The following is a 26,693-nucleotide window of genomic DNA, read 5'->3' as shown; positions in this document are numbered from 1 at the left end:
TTCAGTCTTCCCAGCCTGGTGCAGGGCTACAATTTTGTTTCTGGTGTCCTTTGACAGCTCTTTGGTCTTCAGCATAGTAGAGTTTGGAGTCAGACTGTTTGAGGGTGTGCACAGGTGTCTTTTTATACTGATAACAAGTTTAAACAGGTGCCATTACTACAGGTAATGAGTGGAGGAAAGAGGAGACTCTTAAAGAAGAAGTTACAGGTCTGTGAGAGCCAGAAATCTTGATTGTTTGTTTCTGACCAAATACTTATTTTCCACCAGAATATGCAAATAAAATGATAAAAAAACAGACAATGTGATTTTCTGGATTTTTTTTCTCAGTTTGTCTCCCATAGTTGAGGTCTACCTATGATGTAAATTACAGACGCCTCTCATCTTTTTAAGTGGTGGAACTTGCACTATTGCTGACTGACTAAATACTTTTTTGCCCCACTGTATAGAGTTTGGGAATACTTTTTTCAAATATACAATACCATACTCAATTGTATTGGCATACCAAAATGCGTTCTGCACATTGCCTTAAGTCTTATGTTGCACATGAACCTCTGTGGGACACCCCTTCTAAATAGTACTTAAAAGAAATCTGCATCTTAAACAGGATGTCCAGGTTTGGAATGAAAGTCTGCAATCACTTTATGTGACTGCAGACTTTTGCATCCTCACAGTGTGCACTCAACATGCTGTCAAGATTCTCCTGTGCCAGTGGTGAGAATGTATACATGTGGTTACATACCGGCTAGAAATGCTCGGCCTTACTCAATTTAATGGTATTGAGTAAGGCCGCACACGTCTAGTTGGAATGTGACCTGAAGTATGCTTATCACATAAGGGTATGTGCACACGTTCAGGTTTTTTCGTGTTTTTTTCACGTTTTTTCACTATAAAAACGCTATAAAAACTCATTAAAAACGCATACATTATGCATCCTATCATTTAGAATGCATTCTGCATGTTTTGTGCACATGGTGCGTTTTGTTTCGCGAAAAAAAACGCATCGTGGTAAAAAAAAAGCAGCATGTTCATTAATTTTGCGTTTTTCCCGCTATTCTATGCATTGGGAAAAACGCACAAAAAACGCGTCAAAAACACGGTAAAATCGCGGTAAAAACGCTATGTGGATTTCTGGCAGAAATGTCCGGTTTTTGGCAGGAAAATTTCTGCCAGAAATCCTGACGTGTGCACATAGCCTAATGGTTTCACTGGAGAATCCTGCCAGCATATGGTGAGCGTGCTGTGAGGATTCAGAAGTCTGCAGTCACGTAGAGTGACTGCAGACTTTCATCCCTAACCTGGACAACCTCTTTAAACTCAGAGCAGCATAACATATTGACAGAGAGACCCTGATTCAGAAAACAGAAAAGATAATGCCAACTCACTGTTGAAGTTTATAGAAGTTTATAGAAGTCCATCGTGCACGGAACCATGAGCCGACCACTCATGTATAGCAAGCGCAAAAAAAAAGAAAAAATGTTCCAGCTTCTGGTAAAATTTTCAGAGTAATCTTTATTGCATCAATATACAATTACAAAAATATAGTGGACAGGAACAGGAGCGAGTGACGCGTTTCAAACACAGTTGTTCTTTATCAAGCTTATCAAAATTTTACCAGAATATTTAAACCAGAAGCTGGAACATTTTTTCTTTTTTTTTTGCAGAGACCCTGATTCCAGAGGTGTGTCACTTACTGGGCTTCATGCTGTAGTTTTGATAAAATCAGTGTCTAACTGCAACCGCACCATTGACTGACACTTTTCTACCTACCTTGTGCATAAGTCAAATGCTATCAATTTTTAGTTAGACTAAGTAAAGCTGATGTGAACTCATGTATATTAAGGACTACATAGTAGAAGCTTATCACTGAGATTAAACAAGTTGCAGCGGATAAAGCAGTGTACTATCAAAACCACAGCAAGTAGCCCAGTAAGTGACCCATTGGAATTAGGGTTTCTGATCCTATTTTGTGCTGCCCTCAAATGTGGCAGCAAAAGAACCTGGTGATAGAATCTTTTTAAATCACTTATGCAACTTAATAATATAGGTCAGGTCTGAAAGGTGCCTTGGTGCTAGGTGTTATGCTACATTGTACATGAATCTTTGGACTGGGAGTTTTATTTATTTTTAAGGATTTGCGTTCTATTTGTGCCCCATATGGGGCAGCATGGTGTAAGGGCAGAGAACTCGATTTCAACAAAGTATCACATGTGGGGTTTCTTGATGTAGTTTTGATAAAATCACTGTTTTTTTCCTGCCACAGATCTACCAGTTCTCTGAATGCTGAGCTTTGAATAACCCTACCCATATCACTGATTGGCAGCTTTCTGTGTGCACTGTGCATAGGCAGAAAACTGCCAATCAGTGGTGGGACAGCATTAAACAGAGCTGAATAATATAGAGGAATACATGGCAGTAGGTTAACTACTGTAGTTTTCTAGTGATAATCTTCTAGTGATAAAAAGAGATTTTATCAAAACTACAGCAAGTGGCAGAGTAAGTGACAAATTGTATCAGGGAGTCTGCAGCTTCATTATGCTGCTCTTAGATTAGGTGTCAATAACCTCGTGACAGATTCTTTTTGTAATTGAAGAGGCTGCAGCTGATCAGAGGTCACTGATTGGTTGTAGTGGTCACTTGATATAGTGTATGTCATGAAACCAACAGAGGATAGAGAGCTGAAAGTGGAGAAGCTCATGATCTAGAACAGGGGTGGGGAGCCTTTTTCCAGCCGGGGGCCATTTGGAAGTTTTTACCATCATTCGGGGGCCACACAAAAATGATCACCTTGAAAATTACCCCGGTATATTTAGTCAAACAATTAATTACAGTAACTCACCCTTAATGTGACGGCTGGAGCCCCTTCTCTTTGGTGCAGCTCTGATGTTAGGTGATACTGATCATGTTGCTTCTCACAGCTGCTTTTCCAGGTTTGTGTTGGTCAGGAAAGCAGTCAACTTTTTGTCATAATAAGTTTTGTAAATCATGTACATTGCATAGGAGATGCTGGGACTACTGTATATACATCACATAGGAGACGCTGAGACAGCTGTATATACACCACATAGGAGACACAAGGACTGTTGTATATACATCACACAGGAGATGCAGGGACTGCTGTATATACATCACACAGGAGACCCAGGGACTGCTGTATATATATCACACAGGAGACGCAGGGACTGCTGTATATACATCACACATGAGAAGCTGGGACTGCTGTATATACATCACACAGGAGACGCTGGGACTGCTGTATATACATCACACAGGAGAAGCTGAGACTGCTGTATATACATCACACATGAGACGCTGGGACTGCTGTATATACATCACACAGGAGAAGCTGGGACTGCTGTATATACATCACACAGGAGACGCTGGAACTGCTGAATATACATCACACTGGAGACGCTGGGACTGCTGTACATACATCACACAGGAGATGCTGAGACTGCTGTATGTACATAACAGGAAACATTGAGACTGCTATAGATGCATCACAGGAGATTCTGGAGTCGTATAAATTACAGGAGGGGCTGGGGGGCATAGACATCACAGGAGATGCTGTGACATATTCATCACCGGGGAGGCTGGGGGGAATAGACTTCACTGAGGGGCTATATACATCACTAAGAAGCACATACAGCACTGGGGGTATATATGTCCCTGGGGGAATATACATCACTGGTGGGGTAACATAGATCACTGGGGGCTATATATACAGTATCACAGGTGGGTGGATATTCAGTACTCGGTGGGATATACAGCACTTTTGGGGTAAATGCAGCACTGGGGAATATACACATCACTTTGGGGCACATACAGCAGAGGAGGGATATACAGCACTGGAGGGGACAGGCATCGCCAGGGAGGCACATAGATCACCGGGGTAGGGGGGCTCATAGATCACCAAGGGCACATAGCTGGAGGGGACAGAGATCACAGGGGGCACAGAGATTACATGGGAGCACAAATATCAAAGGGTATACATAGCAGGGGGATCACAGGGATAACAGGGGGCACATAACTCACAGGGTGCACAAAGCCGGGAGCCACAGATATCAAAGGGGTGCAAATAGCTGGGGGGCACAGAGATCACAGGGGGGCAAATAGCTGGAGGGCACAGATCGCAGGGACATATTGCTGGGGGCACAGAGATCACAGGGGAGCACAAAGCTGGAGGGCACAGAGGTCACAGGGGGCATACAGCTGGAGGGCACAGAAATCACAGGGGGCATATAGCTGGGGGCACAGAAATCACAAGAGGCACATAGCTGGGGGAACAGGGATTACAGGGGGACATATAGCTATGGGCATAGAGATCAAGGAGGGGGCACATAGTTGGGTCCACAGAGATCACAGATCACATGGGGCACATAGCTGTGAGGCACAAAGATCACAGAGTGGCATATAGTTGGGGGGGCACAGATCACAAGGGGCAAAAAGATCAGATGGGGCACATAGCTGGGGGGCACAGAGATCATAGGGGGCACATAACTGCATAGCTGGGGGCACATAGATCACAGAGGGCAGATATTATCAGTAGAAAAGCACAGAGCTGCCAGCACAGAGATCCTCTGGGAGACACAGAGCTTCCGGCACAGAGATCACTCTGGACTCAGCAGCAGCTCCTCTTCTGGGACAGGAGAGCATTGGGTGCTAACCCCGCCCACCCCGGCGCTGACCCCACCCACTCAGACAACGTCATCTTTCATGTGCAGGGCAGGCAGCATTCTATAATGAACGCTGCATGCCATGCACTTGGGGGTTAAAGGGCTGGCAGCCGGCAGGATATGGCTGCCGCCCAAGCATTGGGGACTCCGGGGACCTGCCCGCGGGCTGCATGAAAAGGGCCGGAGGTTCCCCACCCCTATTCTAGAAGGAGGCATACATTTTCTTTAACTCTATGCAGCTCCCTGAAGCCACTAATAAGGGGTTGTCCTGTACTGGATAACCCCTTTAAATTGAAAACAGGTTGTGACTTTAATTTTTTATATAGCTGTTGCACGTTAATTTAAGAGGCTGCTTTTTAATTACAGAAATGTCTGTACCCAAAGTTTTTAATTAAAGGGTGTGTATACAATTTAATATTGGTTGATTATAGCTTCCTGATAAAAAATGTTGATCTTTAAGGTGAGTCCTCAGTGGTTGATACTTTTTGGTTAGCTGACAGGGTGTGGACAAGACTTAAACCATGTCTGATGATCAGACCTAAGTCATCTCAAAAGCTTTGTCATCACTTTTTCACTTAGCAAAGAAAAGTTTTTTCTTTTGTTCAATGACTAATATGACATAAAAATATGTTTTCATCTTACTTTAATGTCCAATTGTTACATTTTATTGCTTGGTTCATTCATTTGAATTCTCCAAACATCTAAATTCCAAAGTAATGTTCATATTTGCTTTTTTTGGCTCATTGTTAATGTACTATTTTTTCATAAAGGATTTACTAACAGATCCTATTTTTCTATGGAATTTTGATAAAAAACAAAATACATAATTTCTATGATTATTTGCTTTTGCAGAATAGACTATGATCTTTTTAACGATTGTGGTCAATGCGTGAAAAAAAATAAAGCTGATTTCCATTCACTTTAGATCCCTTGAGAGCCTTACGCAGTGTTTCTGTTTAATTAAATGTGCCAGTAAAAAAACAAAAAATAATTTGAAATATATTTATTTATATAGTGTTCTTATATAGTTAAATAAAATATATGTAATTTGTATAATGTCATTTTTATTTCCATACAGGTCTAAAGAGAAAGTAATGGTCTATTTATGTGCTACAATGTGGCATGAGACTTATGATGAAATGCTAAAAATTCTCACTTCAATATTTAGGTATTACTTTTCCGTGTATTTTATAAAATACATATCAACTCAGTAATGAAATAAATGCTTAAAAAATAAATAAATCTAATGTAATGAAAAAGGGGAAACACATATTCTTTGGAGGAAGACTATAAAAACTGCTGCAAATAATACTAATGCAAAGGCAAAACCTAATCGATTACTCATGTATATGGAAGAGTTCAAAGAACGAATGCTTTAAAAAACCTGAAGTGTCAATAATTTATTTTTATGAATTAATAAATACGAAGCAAATAAACAAAAGAGAAATCTAAATCAAATGAATATTTGGTGTCTTCAAAACATCATCAAAGCATCAATTTTTTATTCCTTCAACACTTTCATTGGGAGCATGTTCCAAACATCTTGGATCACCAACTACAGATCTTCTGTGAATGTGATCTTGTTCAAATCCATGTATCTGGACTCTGTGGGGGCCAAATAATCACATCCAGGACTTCTTGTTTGGGGGTGTTCTCCTGCTGTAGAATACATTTGGCACCAATAAGATGCTTCCCTGATGTTACTGTATGATGCAAGTATCATCCTACATGACCACATTCATATTGAAGCATTTTGATCAGTATTTCATATCTATATTTGTAGGCCAAAACCAGGAGACAAACATTCAGAGGAAAAGTATAATAGAAACACGCCACCAATTCTGTATTTCTCACTCCTGATTTTGGCTTTCTTAAATACTGATGTGAAAAACTGACCAAATGCTGCCATGTAAATGTAGCTTATTTCTCGGCATACCTGCAGCATGGGGACTAGGCCAAGTAACTCAACTAAAGAAAAAAGTCAGCATGCTTATGGACTAATAAGCCATAATGTGAAATATTTGGCTGTAACAGAAGACTTTGCTAAAGGGCTGGAAAGCAGTATAATGCTAAGTGTCTGCAGGCAACAGTGAAGCATGGTGGAGGTTCTCTGAAAGTTTGGGGTTGCATTTCAGCAAATGAAGTTGGGCATCTGATTAAAATTAATGATGTCCTCAATCCTGAGAAATACAGGAAGATACTTATTTATCATGCAATACCATCGGGAAGGCATCTGATTGGCTCCAAATGTCATCATTGTCACTAAATGGGTTGTCTGGTCTAAAATGACAAGCCTGCAGCCAGTCTATGTGACTACAGACTAGTGAATCCTCATATTGCTTGCACTGCACTTTGTGAGGATTCTCCAGTGTCAATGCCAGGAAAGGCAGTCTCGAGACCGGAAGTACGCAACATGCATACACTCAGGCAGAATCTGAATTTACTGTTTCCAGCATGCTCAATGGCATATCACATACTTGCGGTCACGTGACCTCCGTTCCCGGTGCGGATGCCAGACAGTCCTCACAGCGCACAGTGCAAACCATGAGAAGATGTACAAGTCTGCAATAACAAAGAGTCATTGCAGACTTGTCATTTTAGACCAGAAAATCCCTTAAGTACTATCTTAAACATAAAGAAGGACAAGGATTCCTGGAAGTGATAATATGACTCACTGGGATTATCTGAAGAGACAGAAGGATTTCCACAAGCCTATTTTCACAGATCTGGGATTAGTTTATCTAAGATGTTTGGAACAATCTCCCTGCTGTGTTCTTCAAAAACTGTGCCAGAAAAGAATTGACGCTTTGATGCTGTTTTGAAGGCAAAAGGTGGTCACATCGAACATTGAATGTATTTATATTTTTATTTTGTTAAATCACTCTCCATTTCCTTAACTGATAAAAATAAATTATCACTTCTATCTTTTAAGCATTCTTACCTTGCAGAAATCTTTTGCACACCTGCCTTAAACTTTTGAAAAGTACTGTAGTTGTCAAAAAACAAGAGTTCAGCCAACAGCAGTCTAAGATATATGGGCACCTTTTATGCATCATTTCCAGTAACTAGCATTAAAACACAGTAAGTGTTAAAAAATCAAAATAAATATTTAAAAGGAATCCATCACCACATTTGACTTTTCTAAAATATTAATATAGGCATACAGATTCTAAACTGCTGAAAAGAGTCCTACCTGTAGGTCTCATATCAGATGCCCTGCTATTGATAAATCATCTATTATCACTTTATATAAGTGACCTCTTCCAGGCTCTGGGGAGGACATTGCCTAAAATATAACTCTGCCTCCAGAGCTTATTTTACATGAAGGGGAAGTTACCAGTGTGATGTGTAATGGCCGCTCTCTGCTCTCCTGATCTCACTGCAGAGCTGTGTGTGGTTATACCTGACACATCTGCAGGTTCCTCTCAGCTTCAGTTTCCAGCTCACAGGGAGATAGAGTTGCAATACAGCAGAGCTCAAGAGCTGCAAAAAATGTGCTTGAAAGAAGACATCTGTGTTAGTTACTTGTCTCACAGTTTAAGCCTATTGAAAAAATAAATTTTTATAATCAGTCAGTCAGTTTTTTTAATGTCTGTAAAATAAGTATCTGCTCTATTGCACAAACTGTAGCCTAGGCTTCAAAATTATCAGCAAAAAAATAAATACAGCTTAATAAATAATAATAAATAATAATGTTATTTATAGAGCGCCAACATATTCTGCAGCACTTTACAATTGAGGGCGACATGTACAGACAATAAAGACATTATAGAGTAACAAATATATCAACAGTTACAGAAGAAGTGATTTACCTCCTCACAGGATTACAATCTATAAGCAAATAGGGGTGGGCATAATAGATAAAAAGTGTTTGTCATGTATGGTCTAGCCATCATTATCATACATTGGGGATGTGACATAAAGCTGCATGAGCTGGTCATCAACCAGTGGAGCATGGTGGCTCAGTGAATAGCACTGTTGTTTTGCAGCGCTTGAGTCTTGGGTTCAAATTCCATCAAGGACAACATCTGCAAGGAGTTTGTATGTTCTCCCTGTGTTTGTGTGGGCTTCCTTCGGGTTATCCGGTTTCCTCCCATATTCCTTCCAAAGACTTAGATTGTGAGCCCCAATGGGGACAATGCCAATAGTGTCTGTAAAGTGCTGTGGAATTAATAGCAAAGCATAAAAAATATCTGTATAAGTACAATTACCAAGCGCTATTGGGTGCATTAAGGATGTGGAGGCAGATGGATGAGAGGGACCAGATTCTGATTAGTAGGAGGAACAGGGAAGAGGTTAGATTAGAGAAGTGTGCTGGCAATTACCTGGATAGTCCAGGATAGTGCATTCCAGAAAATTGGCGCACTAGAGATGTCTTGGAGATAGAGATACAAAGTTCAGATTATGGAGGATGTTAGTCTTAGATCAGTTGCCGAATGGAGAGCAACTTGACAGCTTGAGGTTACATACAAATGAGTTCATATAACCTTACATAGCGTGGTTTAGTTTTACTTCCTTTCTGTTGCAGTTTTTTTTACTTTATTTTGCCAGTCTTTGGTCATATTATATTTATATATATATTTTTTTGACAGGCTAGACAAATATAAGTCTACCACCAGTGATGATACCTTTGATTTTGAAGCTCATATTTATTTTGATGATGCGTTCGACAATAAGTCTGAGCCCGATGACAATAAAAGAAAAAGAATTGCTAACAGCTATGTTGAATGCCTGGTCACCGTAATCGAGGAGGTCTACAGGTGGGAACAGACACTATATTTAAACTTCTATTTTGTGAAATCTAAACAATCTCTTCTGGTTCCAGATCCTATTGAGGCAATCATGTACCTAGGAATAATATTTATTTGATCTATACATATAACTAGATGGTAGCCCGATTCTAACACATCGGGTATTCTAGAATATGTATGTAGTTTATTTATGAAGATTTTAGAATAATACATTGAATACACAGGACGCTGATTGTTCACGGCCGGCCACGTAGCATTTAGCACAGCCACGTAGTATATAACAACCCACGTAGTATATAGCACAGCCACGTAGTACATTGCACAGCCATGTAGTATATAGCACAGCCACGTAGTATATAGCACAGCCCACGGAGTATATAGCACAGCCACGTAGTATATAACACAGCCCACGGAGTATATACAGAGCCACGTAGTATATAGCACTGCCCACGGAGTGTATAACAGCCCACATAGCATATAACACAGCCACGTAGTTTATAACAGCCCAAGTAGCATATAACACAGCTCACGTAGTATATAACAGCCCACGCACGCAGTATATAACACAGCCCACGCAGTGTATAACACAGCCCATGCAGTATATTGCACAGCCCACATAGTACATTGCACAGCCCACGTAGTACATTGCAAAGCCCACGTAGTATATTGCACAGCCCACATAGTATATTGCACAGCCCACGCAGTATATAGCACAGCCACGCAGTATATTGCACAGCCCATGCAGTATATAGCACAGCCCACGCAGTATATAGCACAGCCCATGCAGTATATAGCACAGCCCACGCAGTATATTGCACAGCCCAAACAGTATATTGCACAGCCCATGTAGTATATTGCACAGCCCATGTAGTATATTGCACAGCCCACATAGTATATTGCATAGTCCACGTAGTATATTGCACAGCCCACGCAGTATATAGCACAGCCATGCAGTATATTGCACAGCCCACGCAGTATACAGCACAGCCCACGCAGTATATAGCACAGCCCACGCAGTATATTGCACAGCCCAAGCAGTATATTGCACAGCCCACGAAGTATATTGCACAGCCCACGTAGTATATTGCACAGCCCACGCAGTACATTGCACAGCCCACTTAGTACATTGCACAGCCCACGTAGTATATTGCACGGCCCACGTAGTATATAGCAATGTGGGCATCATATCCCTGTTAAAAAAAATAATTAAAATAAAAAATAGTTATATACTCACCTTCCGTTGGCCCCGGATCCAGGCGAAGCATTTACTGACGCTCCTCGCACGCTCCGGTCCCAAGAGTGCATTGCGGTCTCGCGAGATGATGACGTAGGTGTCTCGCGAAACCGCTACGTCATCATCTCGCGAGACCGCAATGCATGGAACGGTCACCGGAGCGTCGCGAGGAGCGGGAAAGGCCTGTTCTGGATCCGAGGGGCTGACGGACGGTGAGTATATAACTATTTCTTTTTTTTAAATTATTTCTAACATTAGATCTTTTTACTACTGATGCCGCATAGGCAGCATCAATAGTAAAAAGTTGGTCACACAGGGTTAATAGCAGCGTTAACGGAGTGCGTTACACCGCGGCATAACGCGGTCCGTTAACGCTGCCATTAACCCTGTGTGAGCGCTGACTGGGTGGGAGTATGGAGCGGGCACTGACTGCGGGGAGTAAGGAGCGGCCATTTTGCCACCGAACTGTGCTCGTCGCTGATTGGTCGTGACCGTTTTGCCGCAACCAATCAGTGACTTGGATTTCCATGACAGACAGAGGCCGCGACCAATGAATATCCATGACAGACAGACAGACAGAAGGACAGACAGAAAGACGGAAGTGACCCTTAGACAATTATATAGTAGATTGTCTAAGGGTCTGTTTGTCTGTAACCGAAATCCCGCGTTGCTGATTGGTCATGCCTGGCCGGCCTTGACCAATCAGCATTCATAAATAAACTAAATACATTTACTAGAACGAGAATAACATGAAGGACAGTCTGTGAGGGAGAGAATAACATGGAGAACAGTCTGTGAGGGAGAGAATAACATGGAGGACAGTCTGTGAGGGAGAGAATAACATAGAGGTAACATGGAGGTCAGTCTGTGAGGGCGAGAATAACACGGAGGACAGTGTGTGAGGGAGAGAATAACATGGAGGACAGTCTGTAAGGGAGAGAATAACATGGAGGACAGTCTGTGAGGGCGAGAATAACATGAAGGACAGGCTATGAGGGAGAGAATAACATGGAGGACAGTGTGTGAGGGAGAGAATAACATGGAGGACAGTCTGTGAGGGAGAGAATAACATGGAGGACAATCTGTGAAGGAGAGAATAACATGGAGGACAGTGTGTGAGGGAGAGAATAACATGGAGGACAGTCTGTGAGGGAGAGAACAACATGGAAGACAGTGTGTGAGGGAGAGAATAAAAATTTTCCCCGTTTTTAAATTTATCATATGGTAAAATAAATGGTGTATTTGAAAACTATAAGTCATCCTGTAGAAAACAAGCTGTCATACAGCGATAGATGACTAATAAAGTTTTGACTCTTAAAATAAAGATAGGAGAAAAACAATGGCAGTGTGTCCAATGGGTGAAAACATAAATGTAAGCACCAATGTTTATATGAATACTAGATGGTGGCCTCATTCTAACGCATTGGGTATCTACTATATAATCATCTAATTCTTTCTGTTTGTCTGTAATGGAAAACCCGCGTCGCTAATTGGTCTCACCAGCTGCCCATGACCAATCAGCGACAGGCACAGTCCAGCCGCGAATTGGCACGGGATTTGAACCACTCTTCGCTGATTGGTCGCACCTGGCCGGCCGCGACCAATCAGTGATATTGGCGCAGTTCGGCCGCGAATTGGCACGGGATTTGAACCACGCTTCGCTGATTGGTCACGCCCGGCCGGCCGTGACCAATCAGCGACAGGCGCAGTCCGGCCGCAAATTGGCCTGGGATTTGAACCACGCTTTGCTGATTGGTCGCGCCCAGCCGGCCACGCCCAATCAGCGAGATTGGCTCGGGATATAAACCCCGCTTCACTGATAATGTATATATTTTACCCGGAAAATCCTGTGTATTTATTGCATTCTTCTTAAATCTTCATAAATAAACTACATACATGTTCTAGAATACCTGATGCGTTAGAATCGGGCCACCATCTAGTATGTATTTAATAAAATGCAGGTCATTTTCTGCACAATTTATATTTTAATATCATGATAAATTATTTATTCTATTTAACCTCATTTTTCCAAGAATTACATCATGTTCTGGGACCCCTCACCTTCTATTTGCATATTTACTCTGTTGTATTCTTGTGGGTCTCAGGTCCCATGGCAAGGTGCCACTACTCCCTCTGTACCCACTATGGCTAAGACCCTGCACACAAGAAAGGTGGTACTGTCATTAGGACACAACGTATTCTTGGCATCAGGCCTGAAACATAAGTATTTAAAAAATATCTAGTTTTCATCTTTACTTCAGTTAGAACATTTGTATGTTGATTGTGATCATTTATATTATTATTCTTTTGCATTTTATTATTTTAAATGTTGAATTCTCAACTCTTAGAGTCTTCACTCGCAACAAGAATCAGGTCTTTCATCACCGCAATACATCAGAATGCAAAATACAAGCAATTATGCCTACACCATATGGAGGACGGCTGTGCTACAATCTTCCTTGTGGGAATATGCTGTATGTTCATCTGAAAGACAAACAGAGAATACGCCACAAAAAGAGATGGTCACAGGTAAAATAGGAAAAAATCATATGATGCCTGACCTCTTTTTGGCTTTATACATTTAGTGATGCCTAAATATACTATAGGATCATAACTTAGTAAAATAATGACATATTCTGTACTCTACAATGAAGAAATACAGTCTTACTGTTGAGTGTGGGATCCGCACACTGAGATCCAATGAAAGGACTAGATGTCATGGCATCTTATTCATCCTGTCCAAACTGCCCACGATCAGCTATTTTTAGTGCCGCTATTAGTGATTGACAGGTGTGTCCCATAACGAGAGACCTGTCTATCACCTGGAGCTGTGCTGGATGCAGAGTCAGACTAGTCTTGTCTCTGGCTATGGTCCCTAGGCTAGAGTGTTTCAGAGAATCAGTAATGTGCTGATTCATATTGCCCAAGATTTGGTCAGCCTGAATCAGATGACAGGTTTGCTTAAAAGTGGTATTCCCTTCTCCAAGATCCTATCCCAACATGTAGTATAATCAAACCAATATATGTCCAACTAAATAATAATCAGCTATCATACTAGGTTTCACTAGAGAAATACAATAAATCTAAGTGTCTAGACCAATATATATATATTAGCTGAAGAGCCCAGCATTGCCCAGGCATAGAAACAAACTATGGTTAGTTATAACAAATAATAATGATTATATTGCACATAAAAACATTTCACATCATAAATTCAGCACTCCAGATTTGCAACACAAATTAACTAAATGATTACCCTGATATTGATAGTATTTCATTTTCAACTCATTCAAGAGCCTTTTGGTAAACAACATTTTTGTTTTTTCCTTCCGGTGCAAAGATGAACAGATTTCCCACATCATCCCAATTGTAGAAAAAGAAGCAGCATCCGTTCCAGGTGAAAAAAAGGGGTATCAAAAGAAGTCTTTATTCTGCCATAGAAACATACAACGTTTCGGCCCTATTGGCCTTTATCAAGTATACCATGTGCAACACCTGGCCACCTTAAATAGTGTGGCGCCACAACCAGCACCAATCACAAATAGAGGGCAGCCCTAATACAATTCCATAAATAAATACAAAAAACATATGTGTGACACCAATTAAAAACACAGTATAATCAATACTTTGTTAATTTCTCATAAAATGCACAAAATTCGCTATATTCAATAGGGACTAATCCGCTGTGCACGCCGCAGACCAATCACAGCGTTGCTGTTCCGGTTGTCATAGCGACCACCCACCGATTGTTGTGATCTCATCTCTGGGGTGTATAACCTCTGATCGCAGTTGTTCATCTTCTGAGTACGCCACCTGTGAGTAACAAAAAGCCTTCACATCATCAGAGACCTATCATAGTCACCTCAGGATCCGCCGATCGGTAGCACCGGAGACAGCGTGAGGGTACATCACGTGCACGCGGTCACATGACCGCAGCACCGACGGGCCCCACAACGCATGCGCCGGCCGCATCAGATCAGACAACACTCCCAGCAGTACAGGAGCTCACACGCGACCACGTCAGAGGAAGGGAGGAGCCAGGGCAGAAGGCCCTGTCATGCTCCAAAACCTCTGAGTGACGCAGTGTAACCCCTCACTGCACGGGAGGTACAGACCCAGCCAACTCCATGGCAATCAAACTAACTGGCGACTTGACACATAAACACAAGGGAGGGGGGGGGGGAAAGCAAGGAAAAAAAAAAAAAAAGGGGGAGGAGGCACCTTGCGAGCAGACCGGACAACAGGATAACACATCAAAGAAAGATTATTGTATAAAAAGTCCCATGTAAAACATAGTGAACAAAATAATGACAACACATATATTAAAAACAAATATACAGATTTAGACACCACCTAGAGAGGGAGGGAATTAGGAAATACATATTTGTAAGTTGTATTCAATATTCAGCCCTTTTGGTTGCAAAGTCTCCAATGTGGAGATCCACCTAAGTTCTTTCTGCTTTAACAACTGTATCCTATTCCCACCCCTTCTCAATGCAGGGACCCCATCGATCACTCTGAATCTAAGTTGATTAACAGAGTGTCGGCATTCATCAAAATGTTTGGGAACTGGTAATTCAAGTAACTTGGTTCTTATTGTGCTTTTATGCTTACTTATACGCGCTCGAATCTCCATCGTAGTCTCCCCTACGTACATCAGTCCACAAGGACACACTATTAAATAGATTACAAAGCTTGAAGAGCACGTATATCGATCTCTAATCAAAAATTTTTTTCCTGTTTGAGGGTGGAAAAAACTGTCGCCCCTCAGCATATTGCCACAGCAAGCACAGTTGAGACAAGGAAAATTGCCCATCCTAGGTGGACATAGAGTCCTTTGGAGGGCAACCTTCCTGGTCCCAACATCAGACCTGACCAGCTTGTCCTTTAAATTACGTCCCCTCCTATAGGAAAGAATAGGTCGTGAATGAAATTCCTTGATCTGCGGTAGTCCTCTATTCAAAAGACCCCAATGCTTATTAAGAATATTAGAAATCCCCCCACTCGCTGGACAATAAGTTGACACAAAAGGGATCCGTTTCTGCATTCTGCAGAAATGCAGAAACGGATCCCTTTTGTGTCAACTTATTGTCCAGCGAGTGGGGGGATTTCTAATATTCTTAATAAGCATTGGGGTCTTTTGAATAGAGGACTACCGCAGATCAAGGAATTTCATTCACGACCTATTCTTTCCTATAGGAGGGGACGTAATTTAAAGGACAAGCTGGTCAGGTCTGATGTTGGGACCAGGAAGGTTGCCCTCCAAAGGACTCTATGTCCACCTAGGATGGGCAATTTTCCTTGTCTCAACTGTGCTTGCTGTGGCAATATGCTGAGGGGCGACAGTTTTTTCCACCCTCAAACAGGAAAAAAAATTTTGATTAGAGATCGATATACGTGCTCTTCAAGCTTTGTAATCTATTTAATAGTGTGTCCTTGTGGACTGATGTACGTAGGGGAGACTACGATGGAGATTCGAGCGCGTATAAGTAAGCATAAAAGCACAATAAGAACCAAGTTACTTGAATTACCAGTTCCCAAACATTTTGATGAATGCCGACACTCTGTTAATCAACTTAGATTCAGAGTGATCGATGGGGTCCCTGCATTGAGAAGGGGTGGGAATAGGATACAGTTGTTAAAGCAGAAAGAACTTAGGTGGATCTCCACATTGGAGACTTTGCAACCAAAAGGGCTGAATATTGAATACAACTTACAAATATGTATTTCCTAATTCCCTCCCTCTCTAGGTGGTGTCTAAATCTGTATATTTGTTTTTAATATATGTGTTGTCATTATTTTGTTCACTATGTTTTACATGGGACTTTTTATACAATAATCTTTCTTTGATGTGTTATCCTGTTGTCCGGTCTGCTCGCAAGGTGCCTCCTCCCCTTTTTTTTTTTTTTTTTTTTTTTTCTTTTTTCCTTGCTTTTCCCCCCCCCCCTCCCTTGTGTTTATGTGTCAAGTCGCCAGTTAGTTTGATTGCCATGGAGTTGGCTGGGTCTGTACCTCCCGTGCAGTGAGGGGTTACACTGCGTCACTCAGAGGTTTTGGAGCATGACAGGGCCTTCTGCCCTGGCTCCTCCCTTCCTCTGACGTGGTCGCGTGTGAGCTCCTGTACTGCTGGGAGTGTTGTCTGATCTGATGCGGCCGGCGCATGCGTTGTGGGGCCCGTCGGTGCTGCGGTCATGTGACCGCGTGCACGTGATGTACCCTCACGCTGTCTCCGGTGCTACCGATCGGCGGATCCTGAGGTGACTATGATAGGTCTCTGATGATGTGAAGGCTTTTTGTTACTCACAGGTGGCGCACTCAGAAGATGAACAACTGCGATCAGAGGTTATACACCCCAGAGATGAGATCACAACAATCGGTGGGTGGTCACTATGACAACCGGAACAGCAACGCTGTGATTGGTCTGCGGCGTGCACAGCGGATTAGTCCCTATTGAATATAGCGAATTTTGTGCATTTTATGAGAAATTAACAAAGTATTGATTATACTGTGTTTTTAATTGGTGTCACACATATGTTTTTTGTATTTATTTATGGAATTGTATTAGGGCTGCCCTCTATTTGTGATTGGTGCTGGTTGTGGCGCCACACTATTTAAGGTGGCCAGGTGTTGCACATGGTATACTTGATAAAGGCCAATATGGCCGAAACGTTGTATGTTTCTATGGCAGAATAAAGACTTCTTTTGATACCCCTTTTTTTCACCTGGAACGGATGCTGCTTCTTTTTCTACAATTGTGAGTACTGTTCAGTTTGGATCCTTGAACTTTGGAGCGTGCATCCCAACACTCTGGTGCTGTTGGTTGTGCTTGTTTACATTCCCACATCATCCCGTCAGCCAGAGCCATCGGACTACTACCCCTAATATCCCAATCATCCCATCAGCCAGAGCCGCCAGACTACTAACCCTAATATCCCACATCATCAAGTCAGCCAGAGCCACTGGACTACTACCCTTAATATCCCACATCATCCTGTCAGCCAGAGCCACCAGAATACTATCCCTAATATCCCAATCATCCCATCAACCAGAGCCACTGGACTACTACCTGTAATATTCCACATCATCCCATCACTGAGAACCACCGGACTAATACCCCTAATATCCCACATCATCCCGTCAGCCAGAGCCATCGGACTACTACCCCTAATATCCCAATCATCCCATCAGCCAGAGCCGCCAGACTACTAACCCTAATATCCCACATCATCAAGTCAGCCAGAGCCACTGGACTACTACCCTTAATATCCCACATCATCCTGTCAGCCAGAGCCACCGGACTACTACTCCTAATATTCCAAACATACCATCAACCAGAGCCACCAGACTACTACCCCTAATATTCCACATCATCACGTCACCCAGAGCCAATGGACTTCTACCCCTAGTATCCCACATCATCCTGTCAGCCAGAGCCACCAGACTACTATCCCTAATATTCCAATCATCCCATCAACCAGAGCCACTGGACTACTACCTGTAATATTCCACATCATCCCATCACTGAGAACCATCGGACTAATACCCCTAATATCCAACATCATCCCATCAGCCAAAGCCATCGGATTACTACCCCTAATATCCCATATCATCCCATCAGCCAGAGCGACCGGAGTACTACCCCTAATATCCCACATCATCCCGTCAGCCAGAGCCACCGGAGTACTACCCCTAATATCCCACATCATCCCGTCAGCCAGAGCCACCGGACTACTACTCCTAATATTCCAAACATACCATCAACCAGAGCCACCAGACTACTACCCCTAATATTCCACATCATCACGTCACCCAGAGCCAATGGACTTCTACCCCTAGTATCCCACATCATCCCATCAGAGACACTGGATTACTACCCCTAATATCCCACCTCATCCCATCAGCCAAAGCCACCGGACTACTACCCCTAATATCCCACATCATCCCGTCAGAGCTGCCGGATTACTACCCCTAATATCCCACATCATCCAGTCAGCCAGAGCCACCAGACTACTACCCAAAATATCCCACGTCATCCCATCAGTCAGAGCCACCGGACAACTACCCCTAATATCCCACATCATCCCATCAGAGCCACTGGACTACTACCTCTAATATCCCACATCATCCCAACAGCCAGAGCCACCAGACTACTACCCCTAATATGCCAAACATCCCATCAGCCAGAGCCACTGGACTACAACCCTAATATCCCACATCATCTAGTCAGCCAGAGCCACCGGACTACAACCCTTAATATCCCACATCATCCTGTCAGCCAGAGCCACCGGACTACTACCCCTAATATCCAACATCATCCCATCAGCCAGAGCCGCCAGACTACTACCCCTAATAGCCCACATCATCAAGTCAGCCAGAGCCACTGGACTACTGTCCCTAATATCCCAATCATCCCATCAACCAGAGCCACTGGACTACTACCCATAATATTCCACATCATCCCATCACTGAGAGCCACCGGACTACTACCCCTAATATCCAACATCATCTCATCAGCCAAAGCCATCGGATTACTACCCCTAATATCCCAATAATCCCATCAGCCAAAGCCACCGGACTACTACCCATAATATCCCACATCATCCCATCAGCCAGAGCCACCGGACTACTACCCCTAATATCCCACATCATCCCATCAGCCAGAGCCACCGGACTACTACCCCTGTTGAGTCCTTCTCCGTCCCTGGCTTCCTGGATGGGATCCAAATAAATAACACGCAGCACAAAGGTTGTGTGTTCATAGACAGGGATAGCCCTGGAGCCCGCGCCTCTCCTCACTGGGCGCTCCCCCTTCTTTATATAGATAAAAAGTTTAGACATTTTACAGACATGCGCACAAGCGCTCATATTTCACACACTTACAAAGCAAATCTTATTCTAGTGAAAAAGTTACAATTATTTGGCATGTAGATAAAAAGCTACAATATCAAGGAGGAATGTGCGCGTGATTACTAACAAAACAAAGAAAATGTCAAGTTTGCAGAAATATTTCTTGTTGTATACCAGATTTCTCAGGAAGAACACAAAATGGATTCCCCGGTTCAGTCTGATCTCCACAATTCCCCCCTTTGACATATTCTTTTTTTTATTACCACAGGGCCAAAGACAAAGCCTTTATTTTTTGGTATTACACATGCACACACTTATATTATTAATAAGAGAATCAAATCTAGTATTAATTCTTCTATCGCAAATTATTTTCTTCTTTAGCAGTATACTAAAATATAAAAACAAAAATTAGTACGGTAATATTAATTAGAATCACTAGAGGATAACATAAGAATAAAGAAAAAAAAAATTATACTCTTGCATCTATTACACAAAATGTATCTGTGCATACTGAGATACCCTTGAGCACAATCTTGAATAATACATATATAATTACAATAATTATAACTATATGTATTATGCTCTGCATAATCCCAGCAACCCACCCACCGATCCCTCTGAACCAGTTGGCTGGGTTAAGAAATGAGAAGGTATCAGACCACCAGCTATCCTTATTCTGGTCATTGTCTTTGTCATACTGATCTCTGAGCCGTTGTACATCCTTTAATTTAAATGTCATACTCATAGTACTATTCGGGTCTATATAATGACAACAGGTGGGTCCAATGATTTGACACATACCCCCTTGTGAGGCAGTTAAGTAATCCAATACCAGAGTATGTTGGTTGATGACTATTATAAGCTGGTTCTGTACAGCTATACTAGTGTTTAGTATATCCAATATATCCCAGATCTGATCATCTAGATAATCCGTGGCTCTAACTAATTTATCCCACATTTGTGTTAACATAGGATAAATAAAAATGGTACTAACAATTTTGTTGGGAATTCCCATTTGTACTATATGTGGCCTTCCCGAAGGACGTGGTGAGTTGTCTGCAGCTCTTTTATACAGTGTGTGCTTGGGCACGGCTTGCATATTATTTAACAAATCATGCACTAATTTTCTATGATGTTGTACGAATCTATTGTTCAAAGAGGTTAGAGAATTTAGTCTTTCCCATGCCTTCGTCGTGGTTAATACTATTAACATCAATATCATGAGTTTTATACTGCTCTTTTGCAATGGCTTGCATGTATCCATGATGCTTTTCCTTCAAGCTTGACTGATGTAGGTGTTGTCAACAGGACTTGAAAGGGTCCGTCAAATCTTGGTTCAAGAGCCTTTCTGGTGTGTCTTTTTACATAGACTTGATCACCTGGTTCCAACTTGTGACTTCCTTCAGTGTTGTCAGGATCTGGAAGGGAAGCAAAAACTTGTGCATGCACCTTAGTTAATTGTTTCTGAAGATTTTGCACATAAGAAGTCAATGATTCTACATTTAACACAAGTTGTTGTGGAAAATAACATCCTAAATTGGCAGTCCTGCCAAACAAAATTTCATATGGAGACAGTTTAGTCTTACCCCTTGGGGTATTGCGTATTGAGTAAAGGGCCAGTGGAAGGCATTCTGTCCAAGGCTTTCCTGTTTCAGCCATGGCTTTCTGTATTTTTAATTTTAAAGTTCCATTCATGCGTTCCACCTTACCAGAACTTTGAGGATGATACGGAGTGTGTAACTGACTTTCAACACCCAACATTTTCAGTACATTTTGAAATATTTCTCCAGTGAAATGAGTACCCCTATCTGACTCGATCACTTCAGGGAGACCGTAACGGGGCACCAGTTCGGCAACTAGCTTTACAGCAGTGTTTTTAGCTGAAGCCTTCCGAACTGGATAGGCCTCTGGCCACCCTGAGAACATGTCCACACACACCAACACATACTCATACCCATTACTTTTTGGCAGCTGGATAAAGTCTATCTGTAACCGCTGAAACGGGTAGAGGGGTCGGACGTGGTGTTTCATAGGGGTCTTTGTTGTCTGTCCGGGATTATGTGCCAGGCATATAGCGCATGCAGCACAATAGTCTCTTGCATAGTTGCCAAAACCTGGAGCCAACCAGACTTGCTTTGCCAGCAGTGTCATTGCATTTGCAGACACATGAGTAGGGTGGTGTAGTCCACCAACTACAATCGGGTACCAGGCTCTAGGTAGACATATTAGTCCATCTTTCTTCCAAATTCCCGCTTGTTCTTCTGCCCCTTCCTTTTTCCACCTGTCCCTCTCCTCTTCTCCTGCATCTTCCTGTGCTTGTCTCAGTCTATCTTCAGTATTTTCTGTGGGGTTTACAGTATGAACCTGTTGTAAGGGTTTGACTGCTGCTGCTTTGGCTGCTTTATCAGCCCTATCATTTCCCCTAGATTCCCTAGTGTCGAGTCTCACATGTGCAGCTACCTTGATTACTGCTACTTCTTTTGTTTCTTGTGCAGCCTCTAAGATATGTTTGATCAGAGAAGCATGTTTTACAGGTTGTCCTGACGCAGTCATGTAACCTCTAGCTCTCCAGATTACTCCAAAATCAAACACAATACCATGTGCATACCTAGAATCAGTGTATATATTAGCTGTCTGATTCTCAGCTATTTTTAGCGCTTCAATCAATGCTGTTAGTTCTGCTTCTTGTGCAGACTGTTTCGGTGGAAGTGGTTCTGCTTTGAGAGTTTCAGATTCTGACACAACTGCATACCCTGTATGGAAGTTACCTGTGTCATCTGCAAATCTACTACCATCTATAAACAGCTCTAAATCTGGATTTTGAAGTGGTGTTTCGGATACATTGGGTAAGCCTACCGTTTCTTGTAAAATGAGCTCTGTACAATCATGTGTGTCTGTAGGGAAAAAATTTGCGTGTGGATCAGTGTCCTTATTCCCCCCTTCAGACTCGAGAGGTAGCAGTGTTGCTAAATTAAGAGTCTGAAGCCTTGCAAATGTGATAGTAGAGGGGAGCAGCAAAGAACACTGTAGCCGCAAATGTCTGGCCATGGAAATGTGTTTTGGTTGGACCTGGTTTAATATCCCGTAAACATCATGTGTAGTTTGAACTGTGAGTGGATGCTCTAGGACAATTTCTGATGCTTTGTCCAACAATAGTGAGACAGCAACAACTACACGTACACAGGTTGGCGCTGCTCTAGCTACGGGATCTAACCTTGCTGAAAGATATGCAATTGGTCTTTGTTTCCCTGCATGCTTCTGGGTAAGAACTCCTGTAGCATGGGAATCAACTTCTGCAGCCATAAGCTGAAATGGTTTAGTGTAGTCTGGTAGCCCTAATGCTGGAGCTGAAACAAGGGCATCTTTTAATTGTTGGAACGAAATCTGACCTTCTTTTGTCAACAAATAAGGTTCACTTTTTACACAGTCATACAGTGGTTGCATTAGTTGACTGGCATGTATAATCCATTGTCTACAATGAGACACTATTCCTAAAAATGCTCGTAGCTGTTTATGATTTTTAGGCTCATTCATCTGTCTTATTGCTTCAGTTCTTTGAGGTGTAAGATGCTTTTTACCTTGAGAAATGCAATGACCTAGAAAGACCACTTTGGTCTGACAAACTTGTAGCTTTTGTCTATTCACTTTACACCCTTCTTTTTCTAGAAAACATAGTAAACTTACAGTGGACCTTTCTGCGGTTTCTAGATCTGGGCAGCAAAGTAGTATGTCATCCACATACTGCAAAATTACTACCTGTGGTTCAGGTTCAAACCTCTGAAGAACGGTTTGTAGGGCATTTGAATAAAGAGTAGGGGAGTGTATCATTCCCTGTGGAAGGCGTGTCCACGCCAACTGTTTGCCCTTAAATGTAAATGCAAACAAATGCCAACTATCTTGGTGTAAAGGAACCGAGAAAAATGCATTTGAAAGATCTATTACAGTAAATACATGAGAACTGGCTGGTATCTGTGATAGTAACGTATGAGGATTGGGTACAACTGGGGTGATTGGATCTAGAACTTTGTTTATTTCTCTTAGATCATGTACCATACGATATTTGGGCATAGAACTCTTATCAAGAGTTCTCTTCTTGACTGGATACAGAGGAGTGTTAGCAGGTGATTGTATCTCTACCAAAACTCCTTTCTCTCTGTATTCCTCTATCTGTTTTGTAATTGCTAGTTCCTGCTGGGCACTCACAGGGTATTGTCTGAGCTGTGGGAGAACAGTTCCTGGTTGCACAGATAATTTTACAGGAGAAATATGCAATAATCCCACATCAGTGTCACCCTGTGCCCACAGTGTTTCTGGGATCATTGAGAGGTCTAGATCTGTAGTGTACTCTTTTTCTTCAGTATAATCCTCAAAAGCCTGAATTCTGACATATTGTTCTAATGTTTCTGCATCATCAGGGATAGTCAGCATAACTGTGCCATCTTCCCTAAAATTGATGTTAGCTTCTAATTTCTTTAGGACATCAGTTCCTAACAAACATGTTGGGGCACCTCTGGCATACAAAAATCTGGATGCAAAACATTTAGGTCCTAATGAGACCTCTAGGGGCACAGTATATGGCAGTGTTCGAATTACCCCATCATAACCCTCAGCAAAAGTTGTTTGTTGTGAAATATCTTCCAGATTCGGAAGAAAATCTTGATTCAAAATTGAGGAAGTTGCACCTGTATCTATCAAAAATGGAATCTCTCTCCCCCCTACATTCACCTGTATCATAGGTCTTCTAGCTGGTAGGGAGGTTTGTAACACATTGAGTCAATCTGAATCTGGTATGGGACCATCCACGATGGTAGATTTCTGCTGGTTGTCCATTTGGGGAGGGTTATTTCTGGGAACAAATTTTCCTGACTTTATATCTGCCAACTTTTTCCTGCACTCTTTTTGGAAATGACCTGGCTTTTTGCAGTAATGGCAAGGAAAATTGTGTCTTGCTCTCCCTCCTGTTGTGTTTGCTTGCGCTATTCTGACAGGTTTGCGACTTTCTCTCATGTCCATTGCTATTCCTAAACATCGCTGTTTCACAACATTTGGTTGTTCTAACGTCCTCCAATCTGGAGTAGCGGCTTTGAACTTTTCCTTTAGTTTCTCAAACATTGTAACAAAAACTTGGCAAAATGCCAAATGCTAATTTTTTGCACGAAGAATTATCAATCAAAACATATCACTTTGATAAAAACAGAACTTCAAAATTATGTTCAGACAAAAAGTTATAAGGATTTCTAAAAAAATTGGCTTTGCGCCAAAAAGAAATAATCTTCCAGCAACTTAACAATTTCCTTTGTCTAGACAATCAAACTTACAAAAATCCATCTATTATCTTTAATAATTCCACCTCGTTCCTTGCTCATTCTTTCCCATTCTGTGCTGAACACAAGTGCTTCTGAGATTCCCAACTTCTTTCTTACCCTTCTGATTTGTTTCCTAACTGAATTCCCACACCTTTCTTGTATGATATCTGCTGCTTCCACTTGTCCTAAGACGGTTTTTGTCTGTTTATTTCCCATTTTTCTTTTCAATACTAGCTATGACTACCCTAGGTGACGTTTGGACAACCACTTCCTCTGTTGGTGGCGTCTCGTTGCCTTCTCTCCTAGGGAGCTAAAATATTGAAAGGCTCGTCTGCTCCGTTTCTTCTAATATGCAGGACGTACTTAAGTGCTATTATGCACGCAAACAGACTCAGCAACACCATACAGATCACAGAACTTTCTGTCTCAGTTAGCATACTTGTCCCAGGCTCATGAAACCGCGTCCTGGGCTCATTCTATCAAACCTTATCCAGAAATAAAGGGTTTCAAGCACTTAGAGAGAGTCAAGCATGGGCGGAGGTCTCCCCGAAAGGACGCAACCACATGACCCAGTTAGGCTGACTTTCGTGTATAAGGCTTGTGTCCCAAATATTTTGGCTTATTGTTCTACATACTTTTGCTCTTCTTTCACAACATGCCACAACCTTCACACTGTTCACACACTGCCAGGGACAGGACTTATAAATCTATACAATATGGTAACCCGAGTTTTATAGGTATCTACTCACTACTAGACTAACCCAGCGTGACACGGCTCGTAGAGATCTTCCGGATAATACAGGGCAGATAAAAGAGAACTAATAATGTCTCTTACCTGGCCAGGTTTTTCAGTTCATTTGCCGTCCATTATCCCAGATCTCCGTTGTCCGTATCCGCAGGTGAATCTCGAGCAGATACTCTCGCCTCGGGTCCCTGTTCGGGCGGCCAAGAAATGTTGAGTCCTTCTCCGTCCCTGGCTTCCTGGATGGGATCCAAATAAATAACACGCAGCACAAAGGTTGTGTGTTCATAGACAGGGATAGCCCTGGAGCCCGCGCCTCTCCTCACTGGGCGCTCCCCCTTCTTTATATAGATAAAAAGTTTAGACATTTTACAGACATGCGCACAAGCGCTCATATTTCACAATCACTTACAAAGCAAATCTTATTCTAGTGAAAAAGTTACAATTATTTGGCATGTAGATAAAAAGCTACAATATCAAGGAGGAATGTGCGCGTGATTACTAACAAAACAAAGAAAATGTCAAGTTTGCAGAAATATTTCTTGTTGTATACCAGATTTCTCAGGAAGAACACAAAATGGATTCCCCGGTTCAGTCTGATCTCCACAACCCCTAATATCCCACATCATCCCATCAGCCAGAGCCACCGGACTACTACCCCTAATATCCCACATCATCCCATCAGCCAGAGCCACCGGACTACTACCCCTAATATCCCACATCATCCCATCAGCCAGAGCCACCGGACTACTACCCCTAATATCCCACATCATCCCATCAGCCAGAGCCACCAGACTACTACCCCTAATATCCCACATCATCCCATCAGCCAGAGCCACCGGACTACTACCCCTAATATCCCACATCATCCCATCAGCCAGAGCCACCGGACTACTACCCCAAATATCCCACATCCCAAATATCCCACATCATCCTGTCAGCCAGAGCCACCGGATTACTACCCCTAATATCCCACATCATCCCGTCAGAGCCAACATTGTCAGGTGGGCACTTTTACACCAATTAAAATAATACCTGGGTTGGAGAAATCCATCTTGGGTTTCTTTTTTTAATCTGTGAAGTTAATGAGGATGTTTCTTGCCAGACACAGAGAAGTTCCTGATTCCGGGCTCCCCCTGC

At 42.3% G+C, this 26,693-nt stretch overlaps 1 protein-coding gene across 1 annotated transcript in view; it reads left to right on the top strand.

Annotated features, from left to right (window-relative positions):
- The window catches only part of LOC143803909 (chitin synthase chs-2-like), a 141,263-nt gene that overhangs the window by 44,042 nt on the left and 70,528 nt on the right, over window positions 1-26,693 (top strand). The window contains exons 5-7 of the mRNA XM_077281668.1: window positions 5,752-5,841; window positions 9,266-9,433; window positions 13,007-13,187. Coding sequence (XP_077137783.1) covers window positions 5,752-5,841; window positions 9,266-9,433; window positions 13,007-13,187 — 439 coding nt within the window. The remainder of the gene's footprint in view (window positions 1-5,751; window positions 5,842-9,265; window positions 9,434-13,006; window positions 13,188-26,693) is intronic.

Source organism: Ranitomeya variabilis, chromosome 2 (assembly GCF_051348905.1).
Source record: "Ranitomeya variabilis isolate aRanVar5 chromosome 2, aRanVar5.hap1, whole genome shotgun sequence".
In the NCBI taxonomy this organism is placed as follows: domain Eukaryota; kingdom Metazoa; phylum Chordata; class Amphibia; order Anura; family Dendrobatidae; genus Ranitomeya; species Ranitomeya variabilis.
Note: the sequence above shows the minus strand (reverse complement) of the source record. Positions and strands in the feature narration are given on the sequence as shown.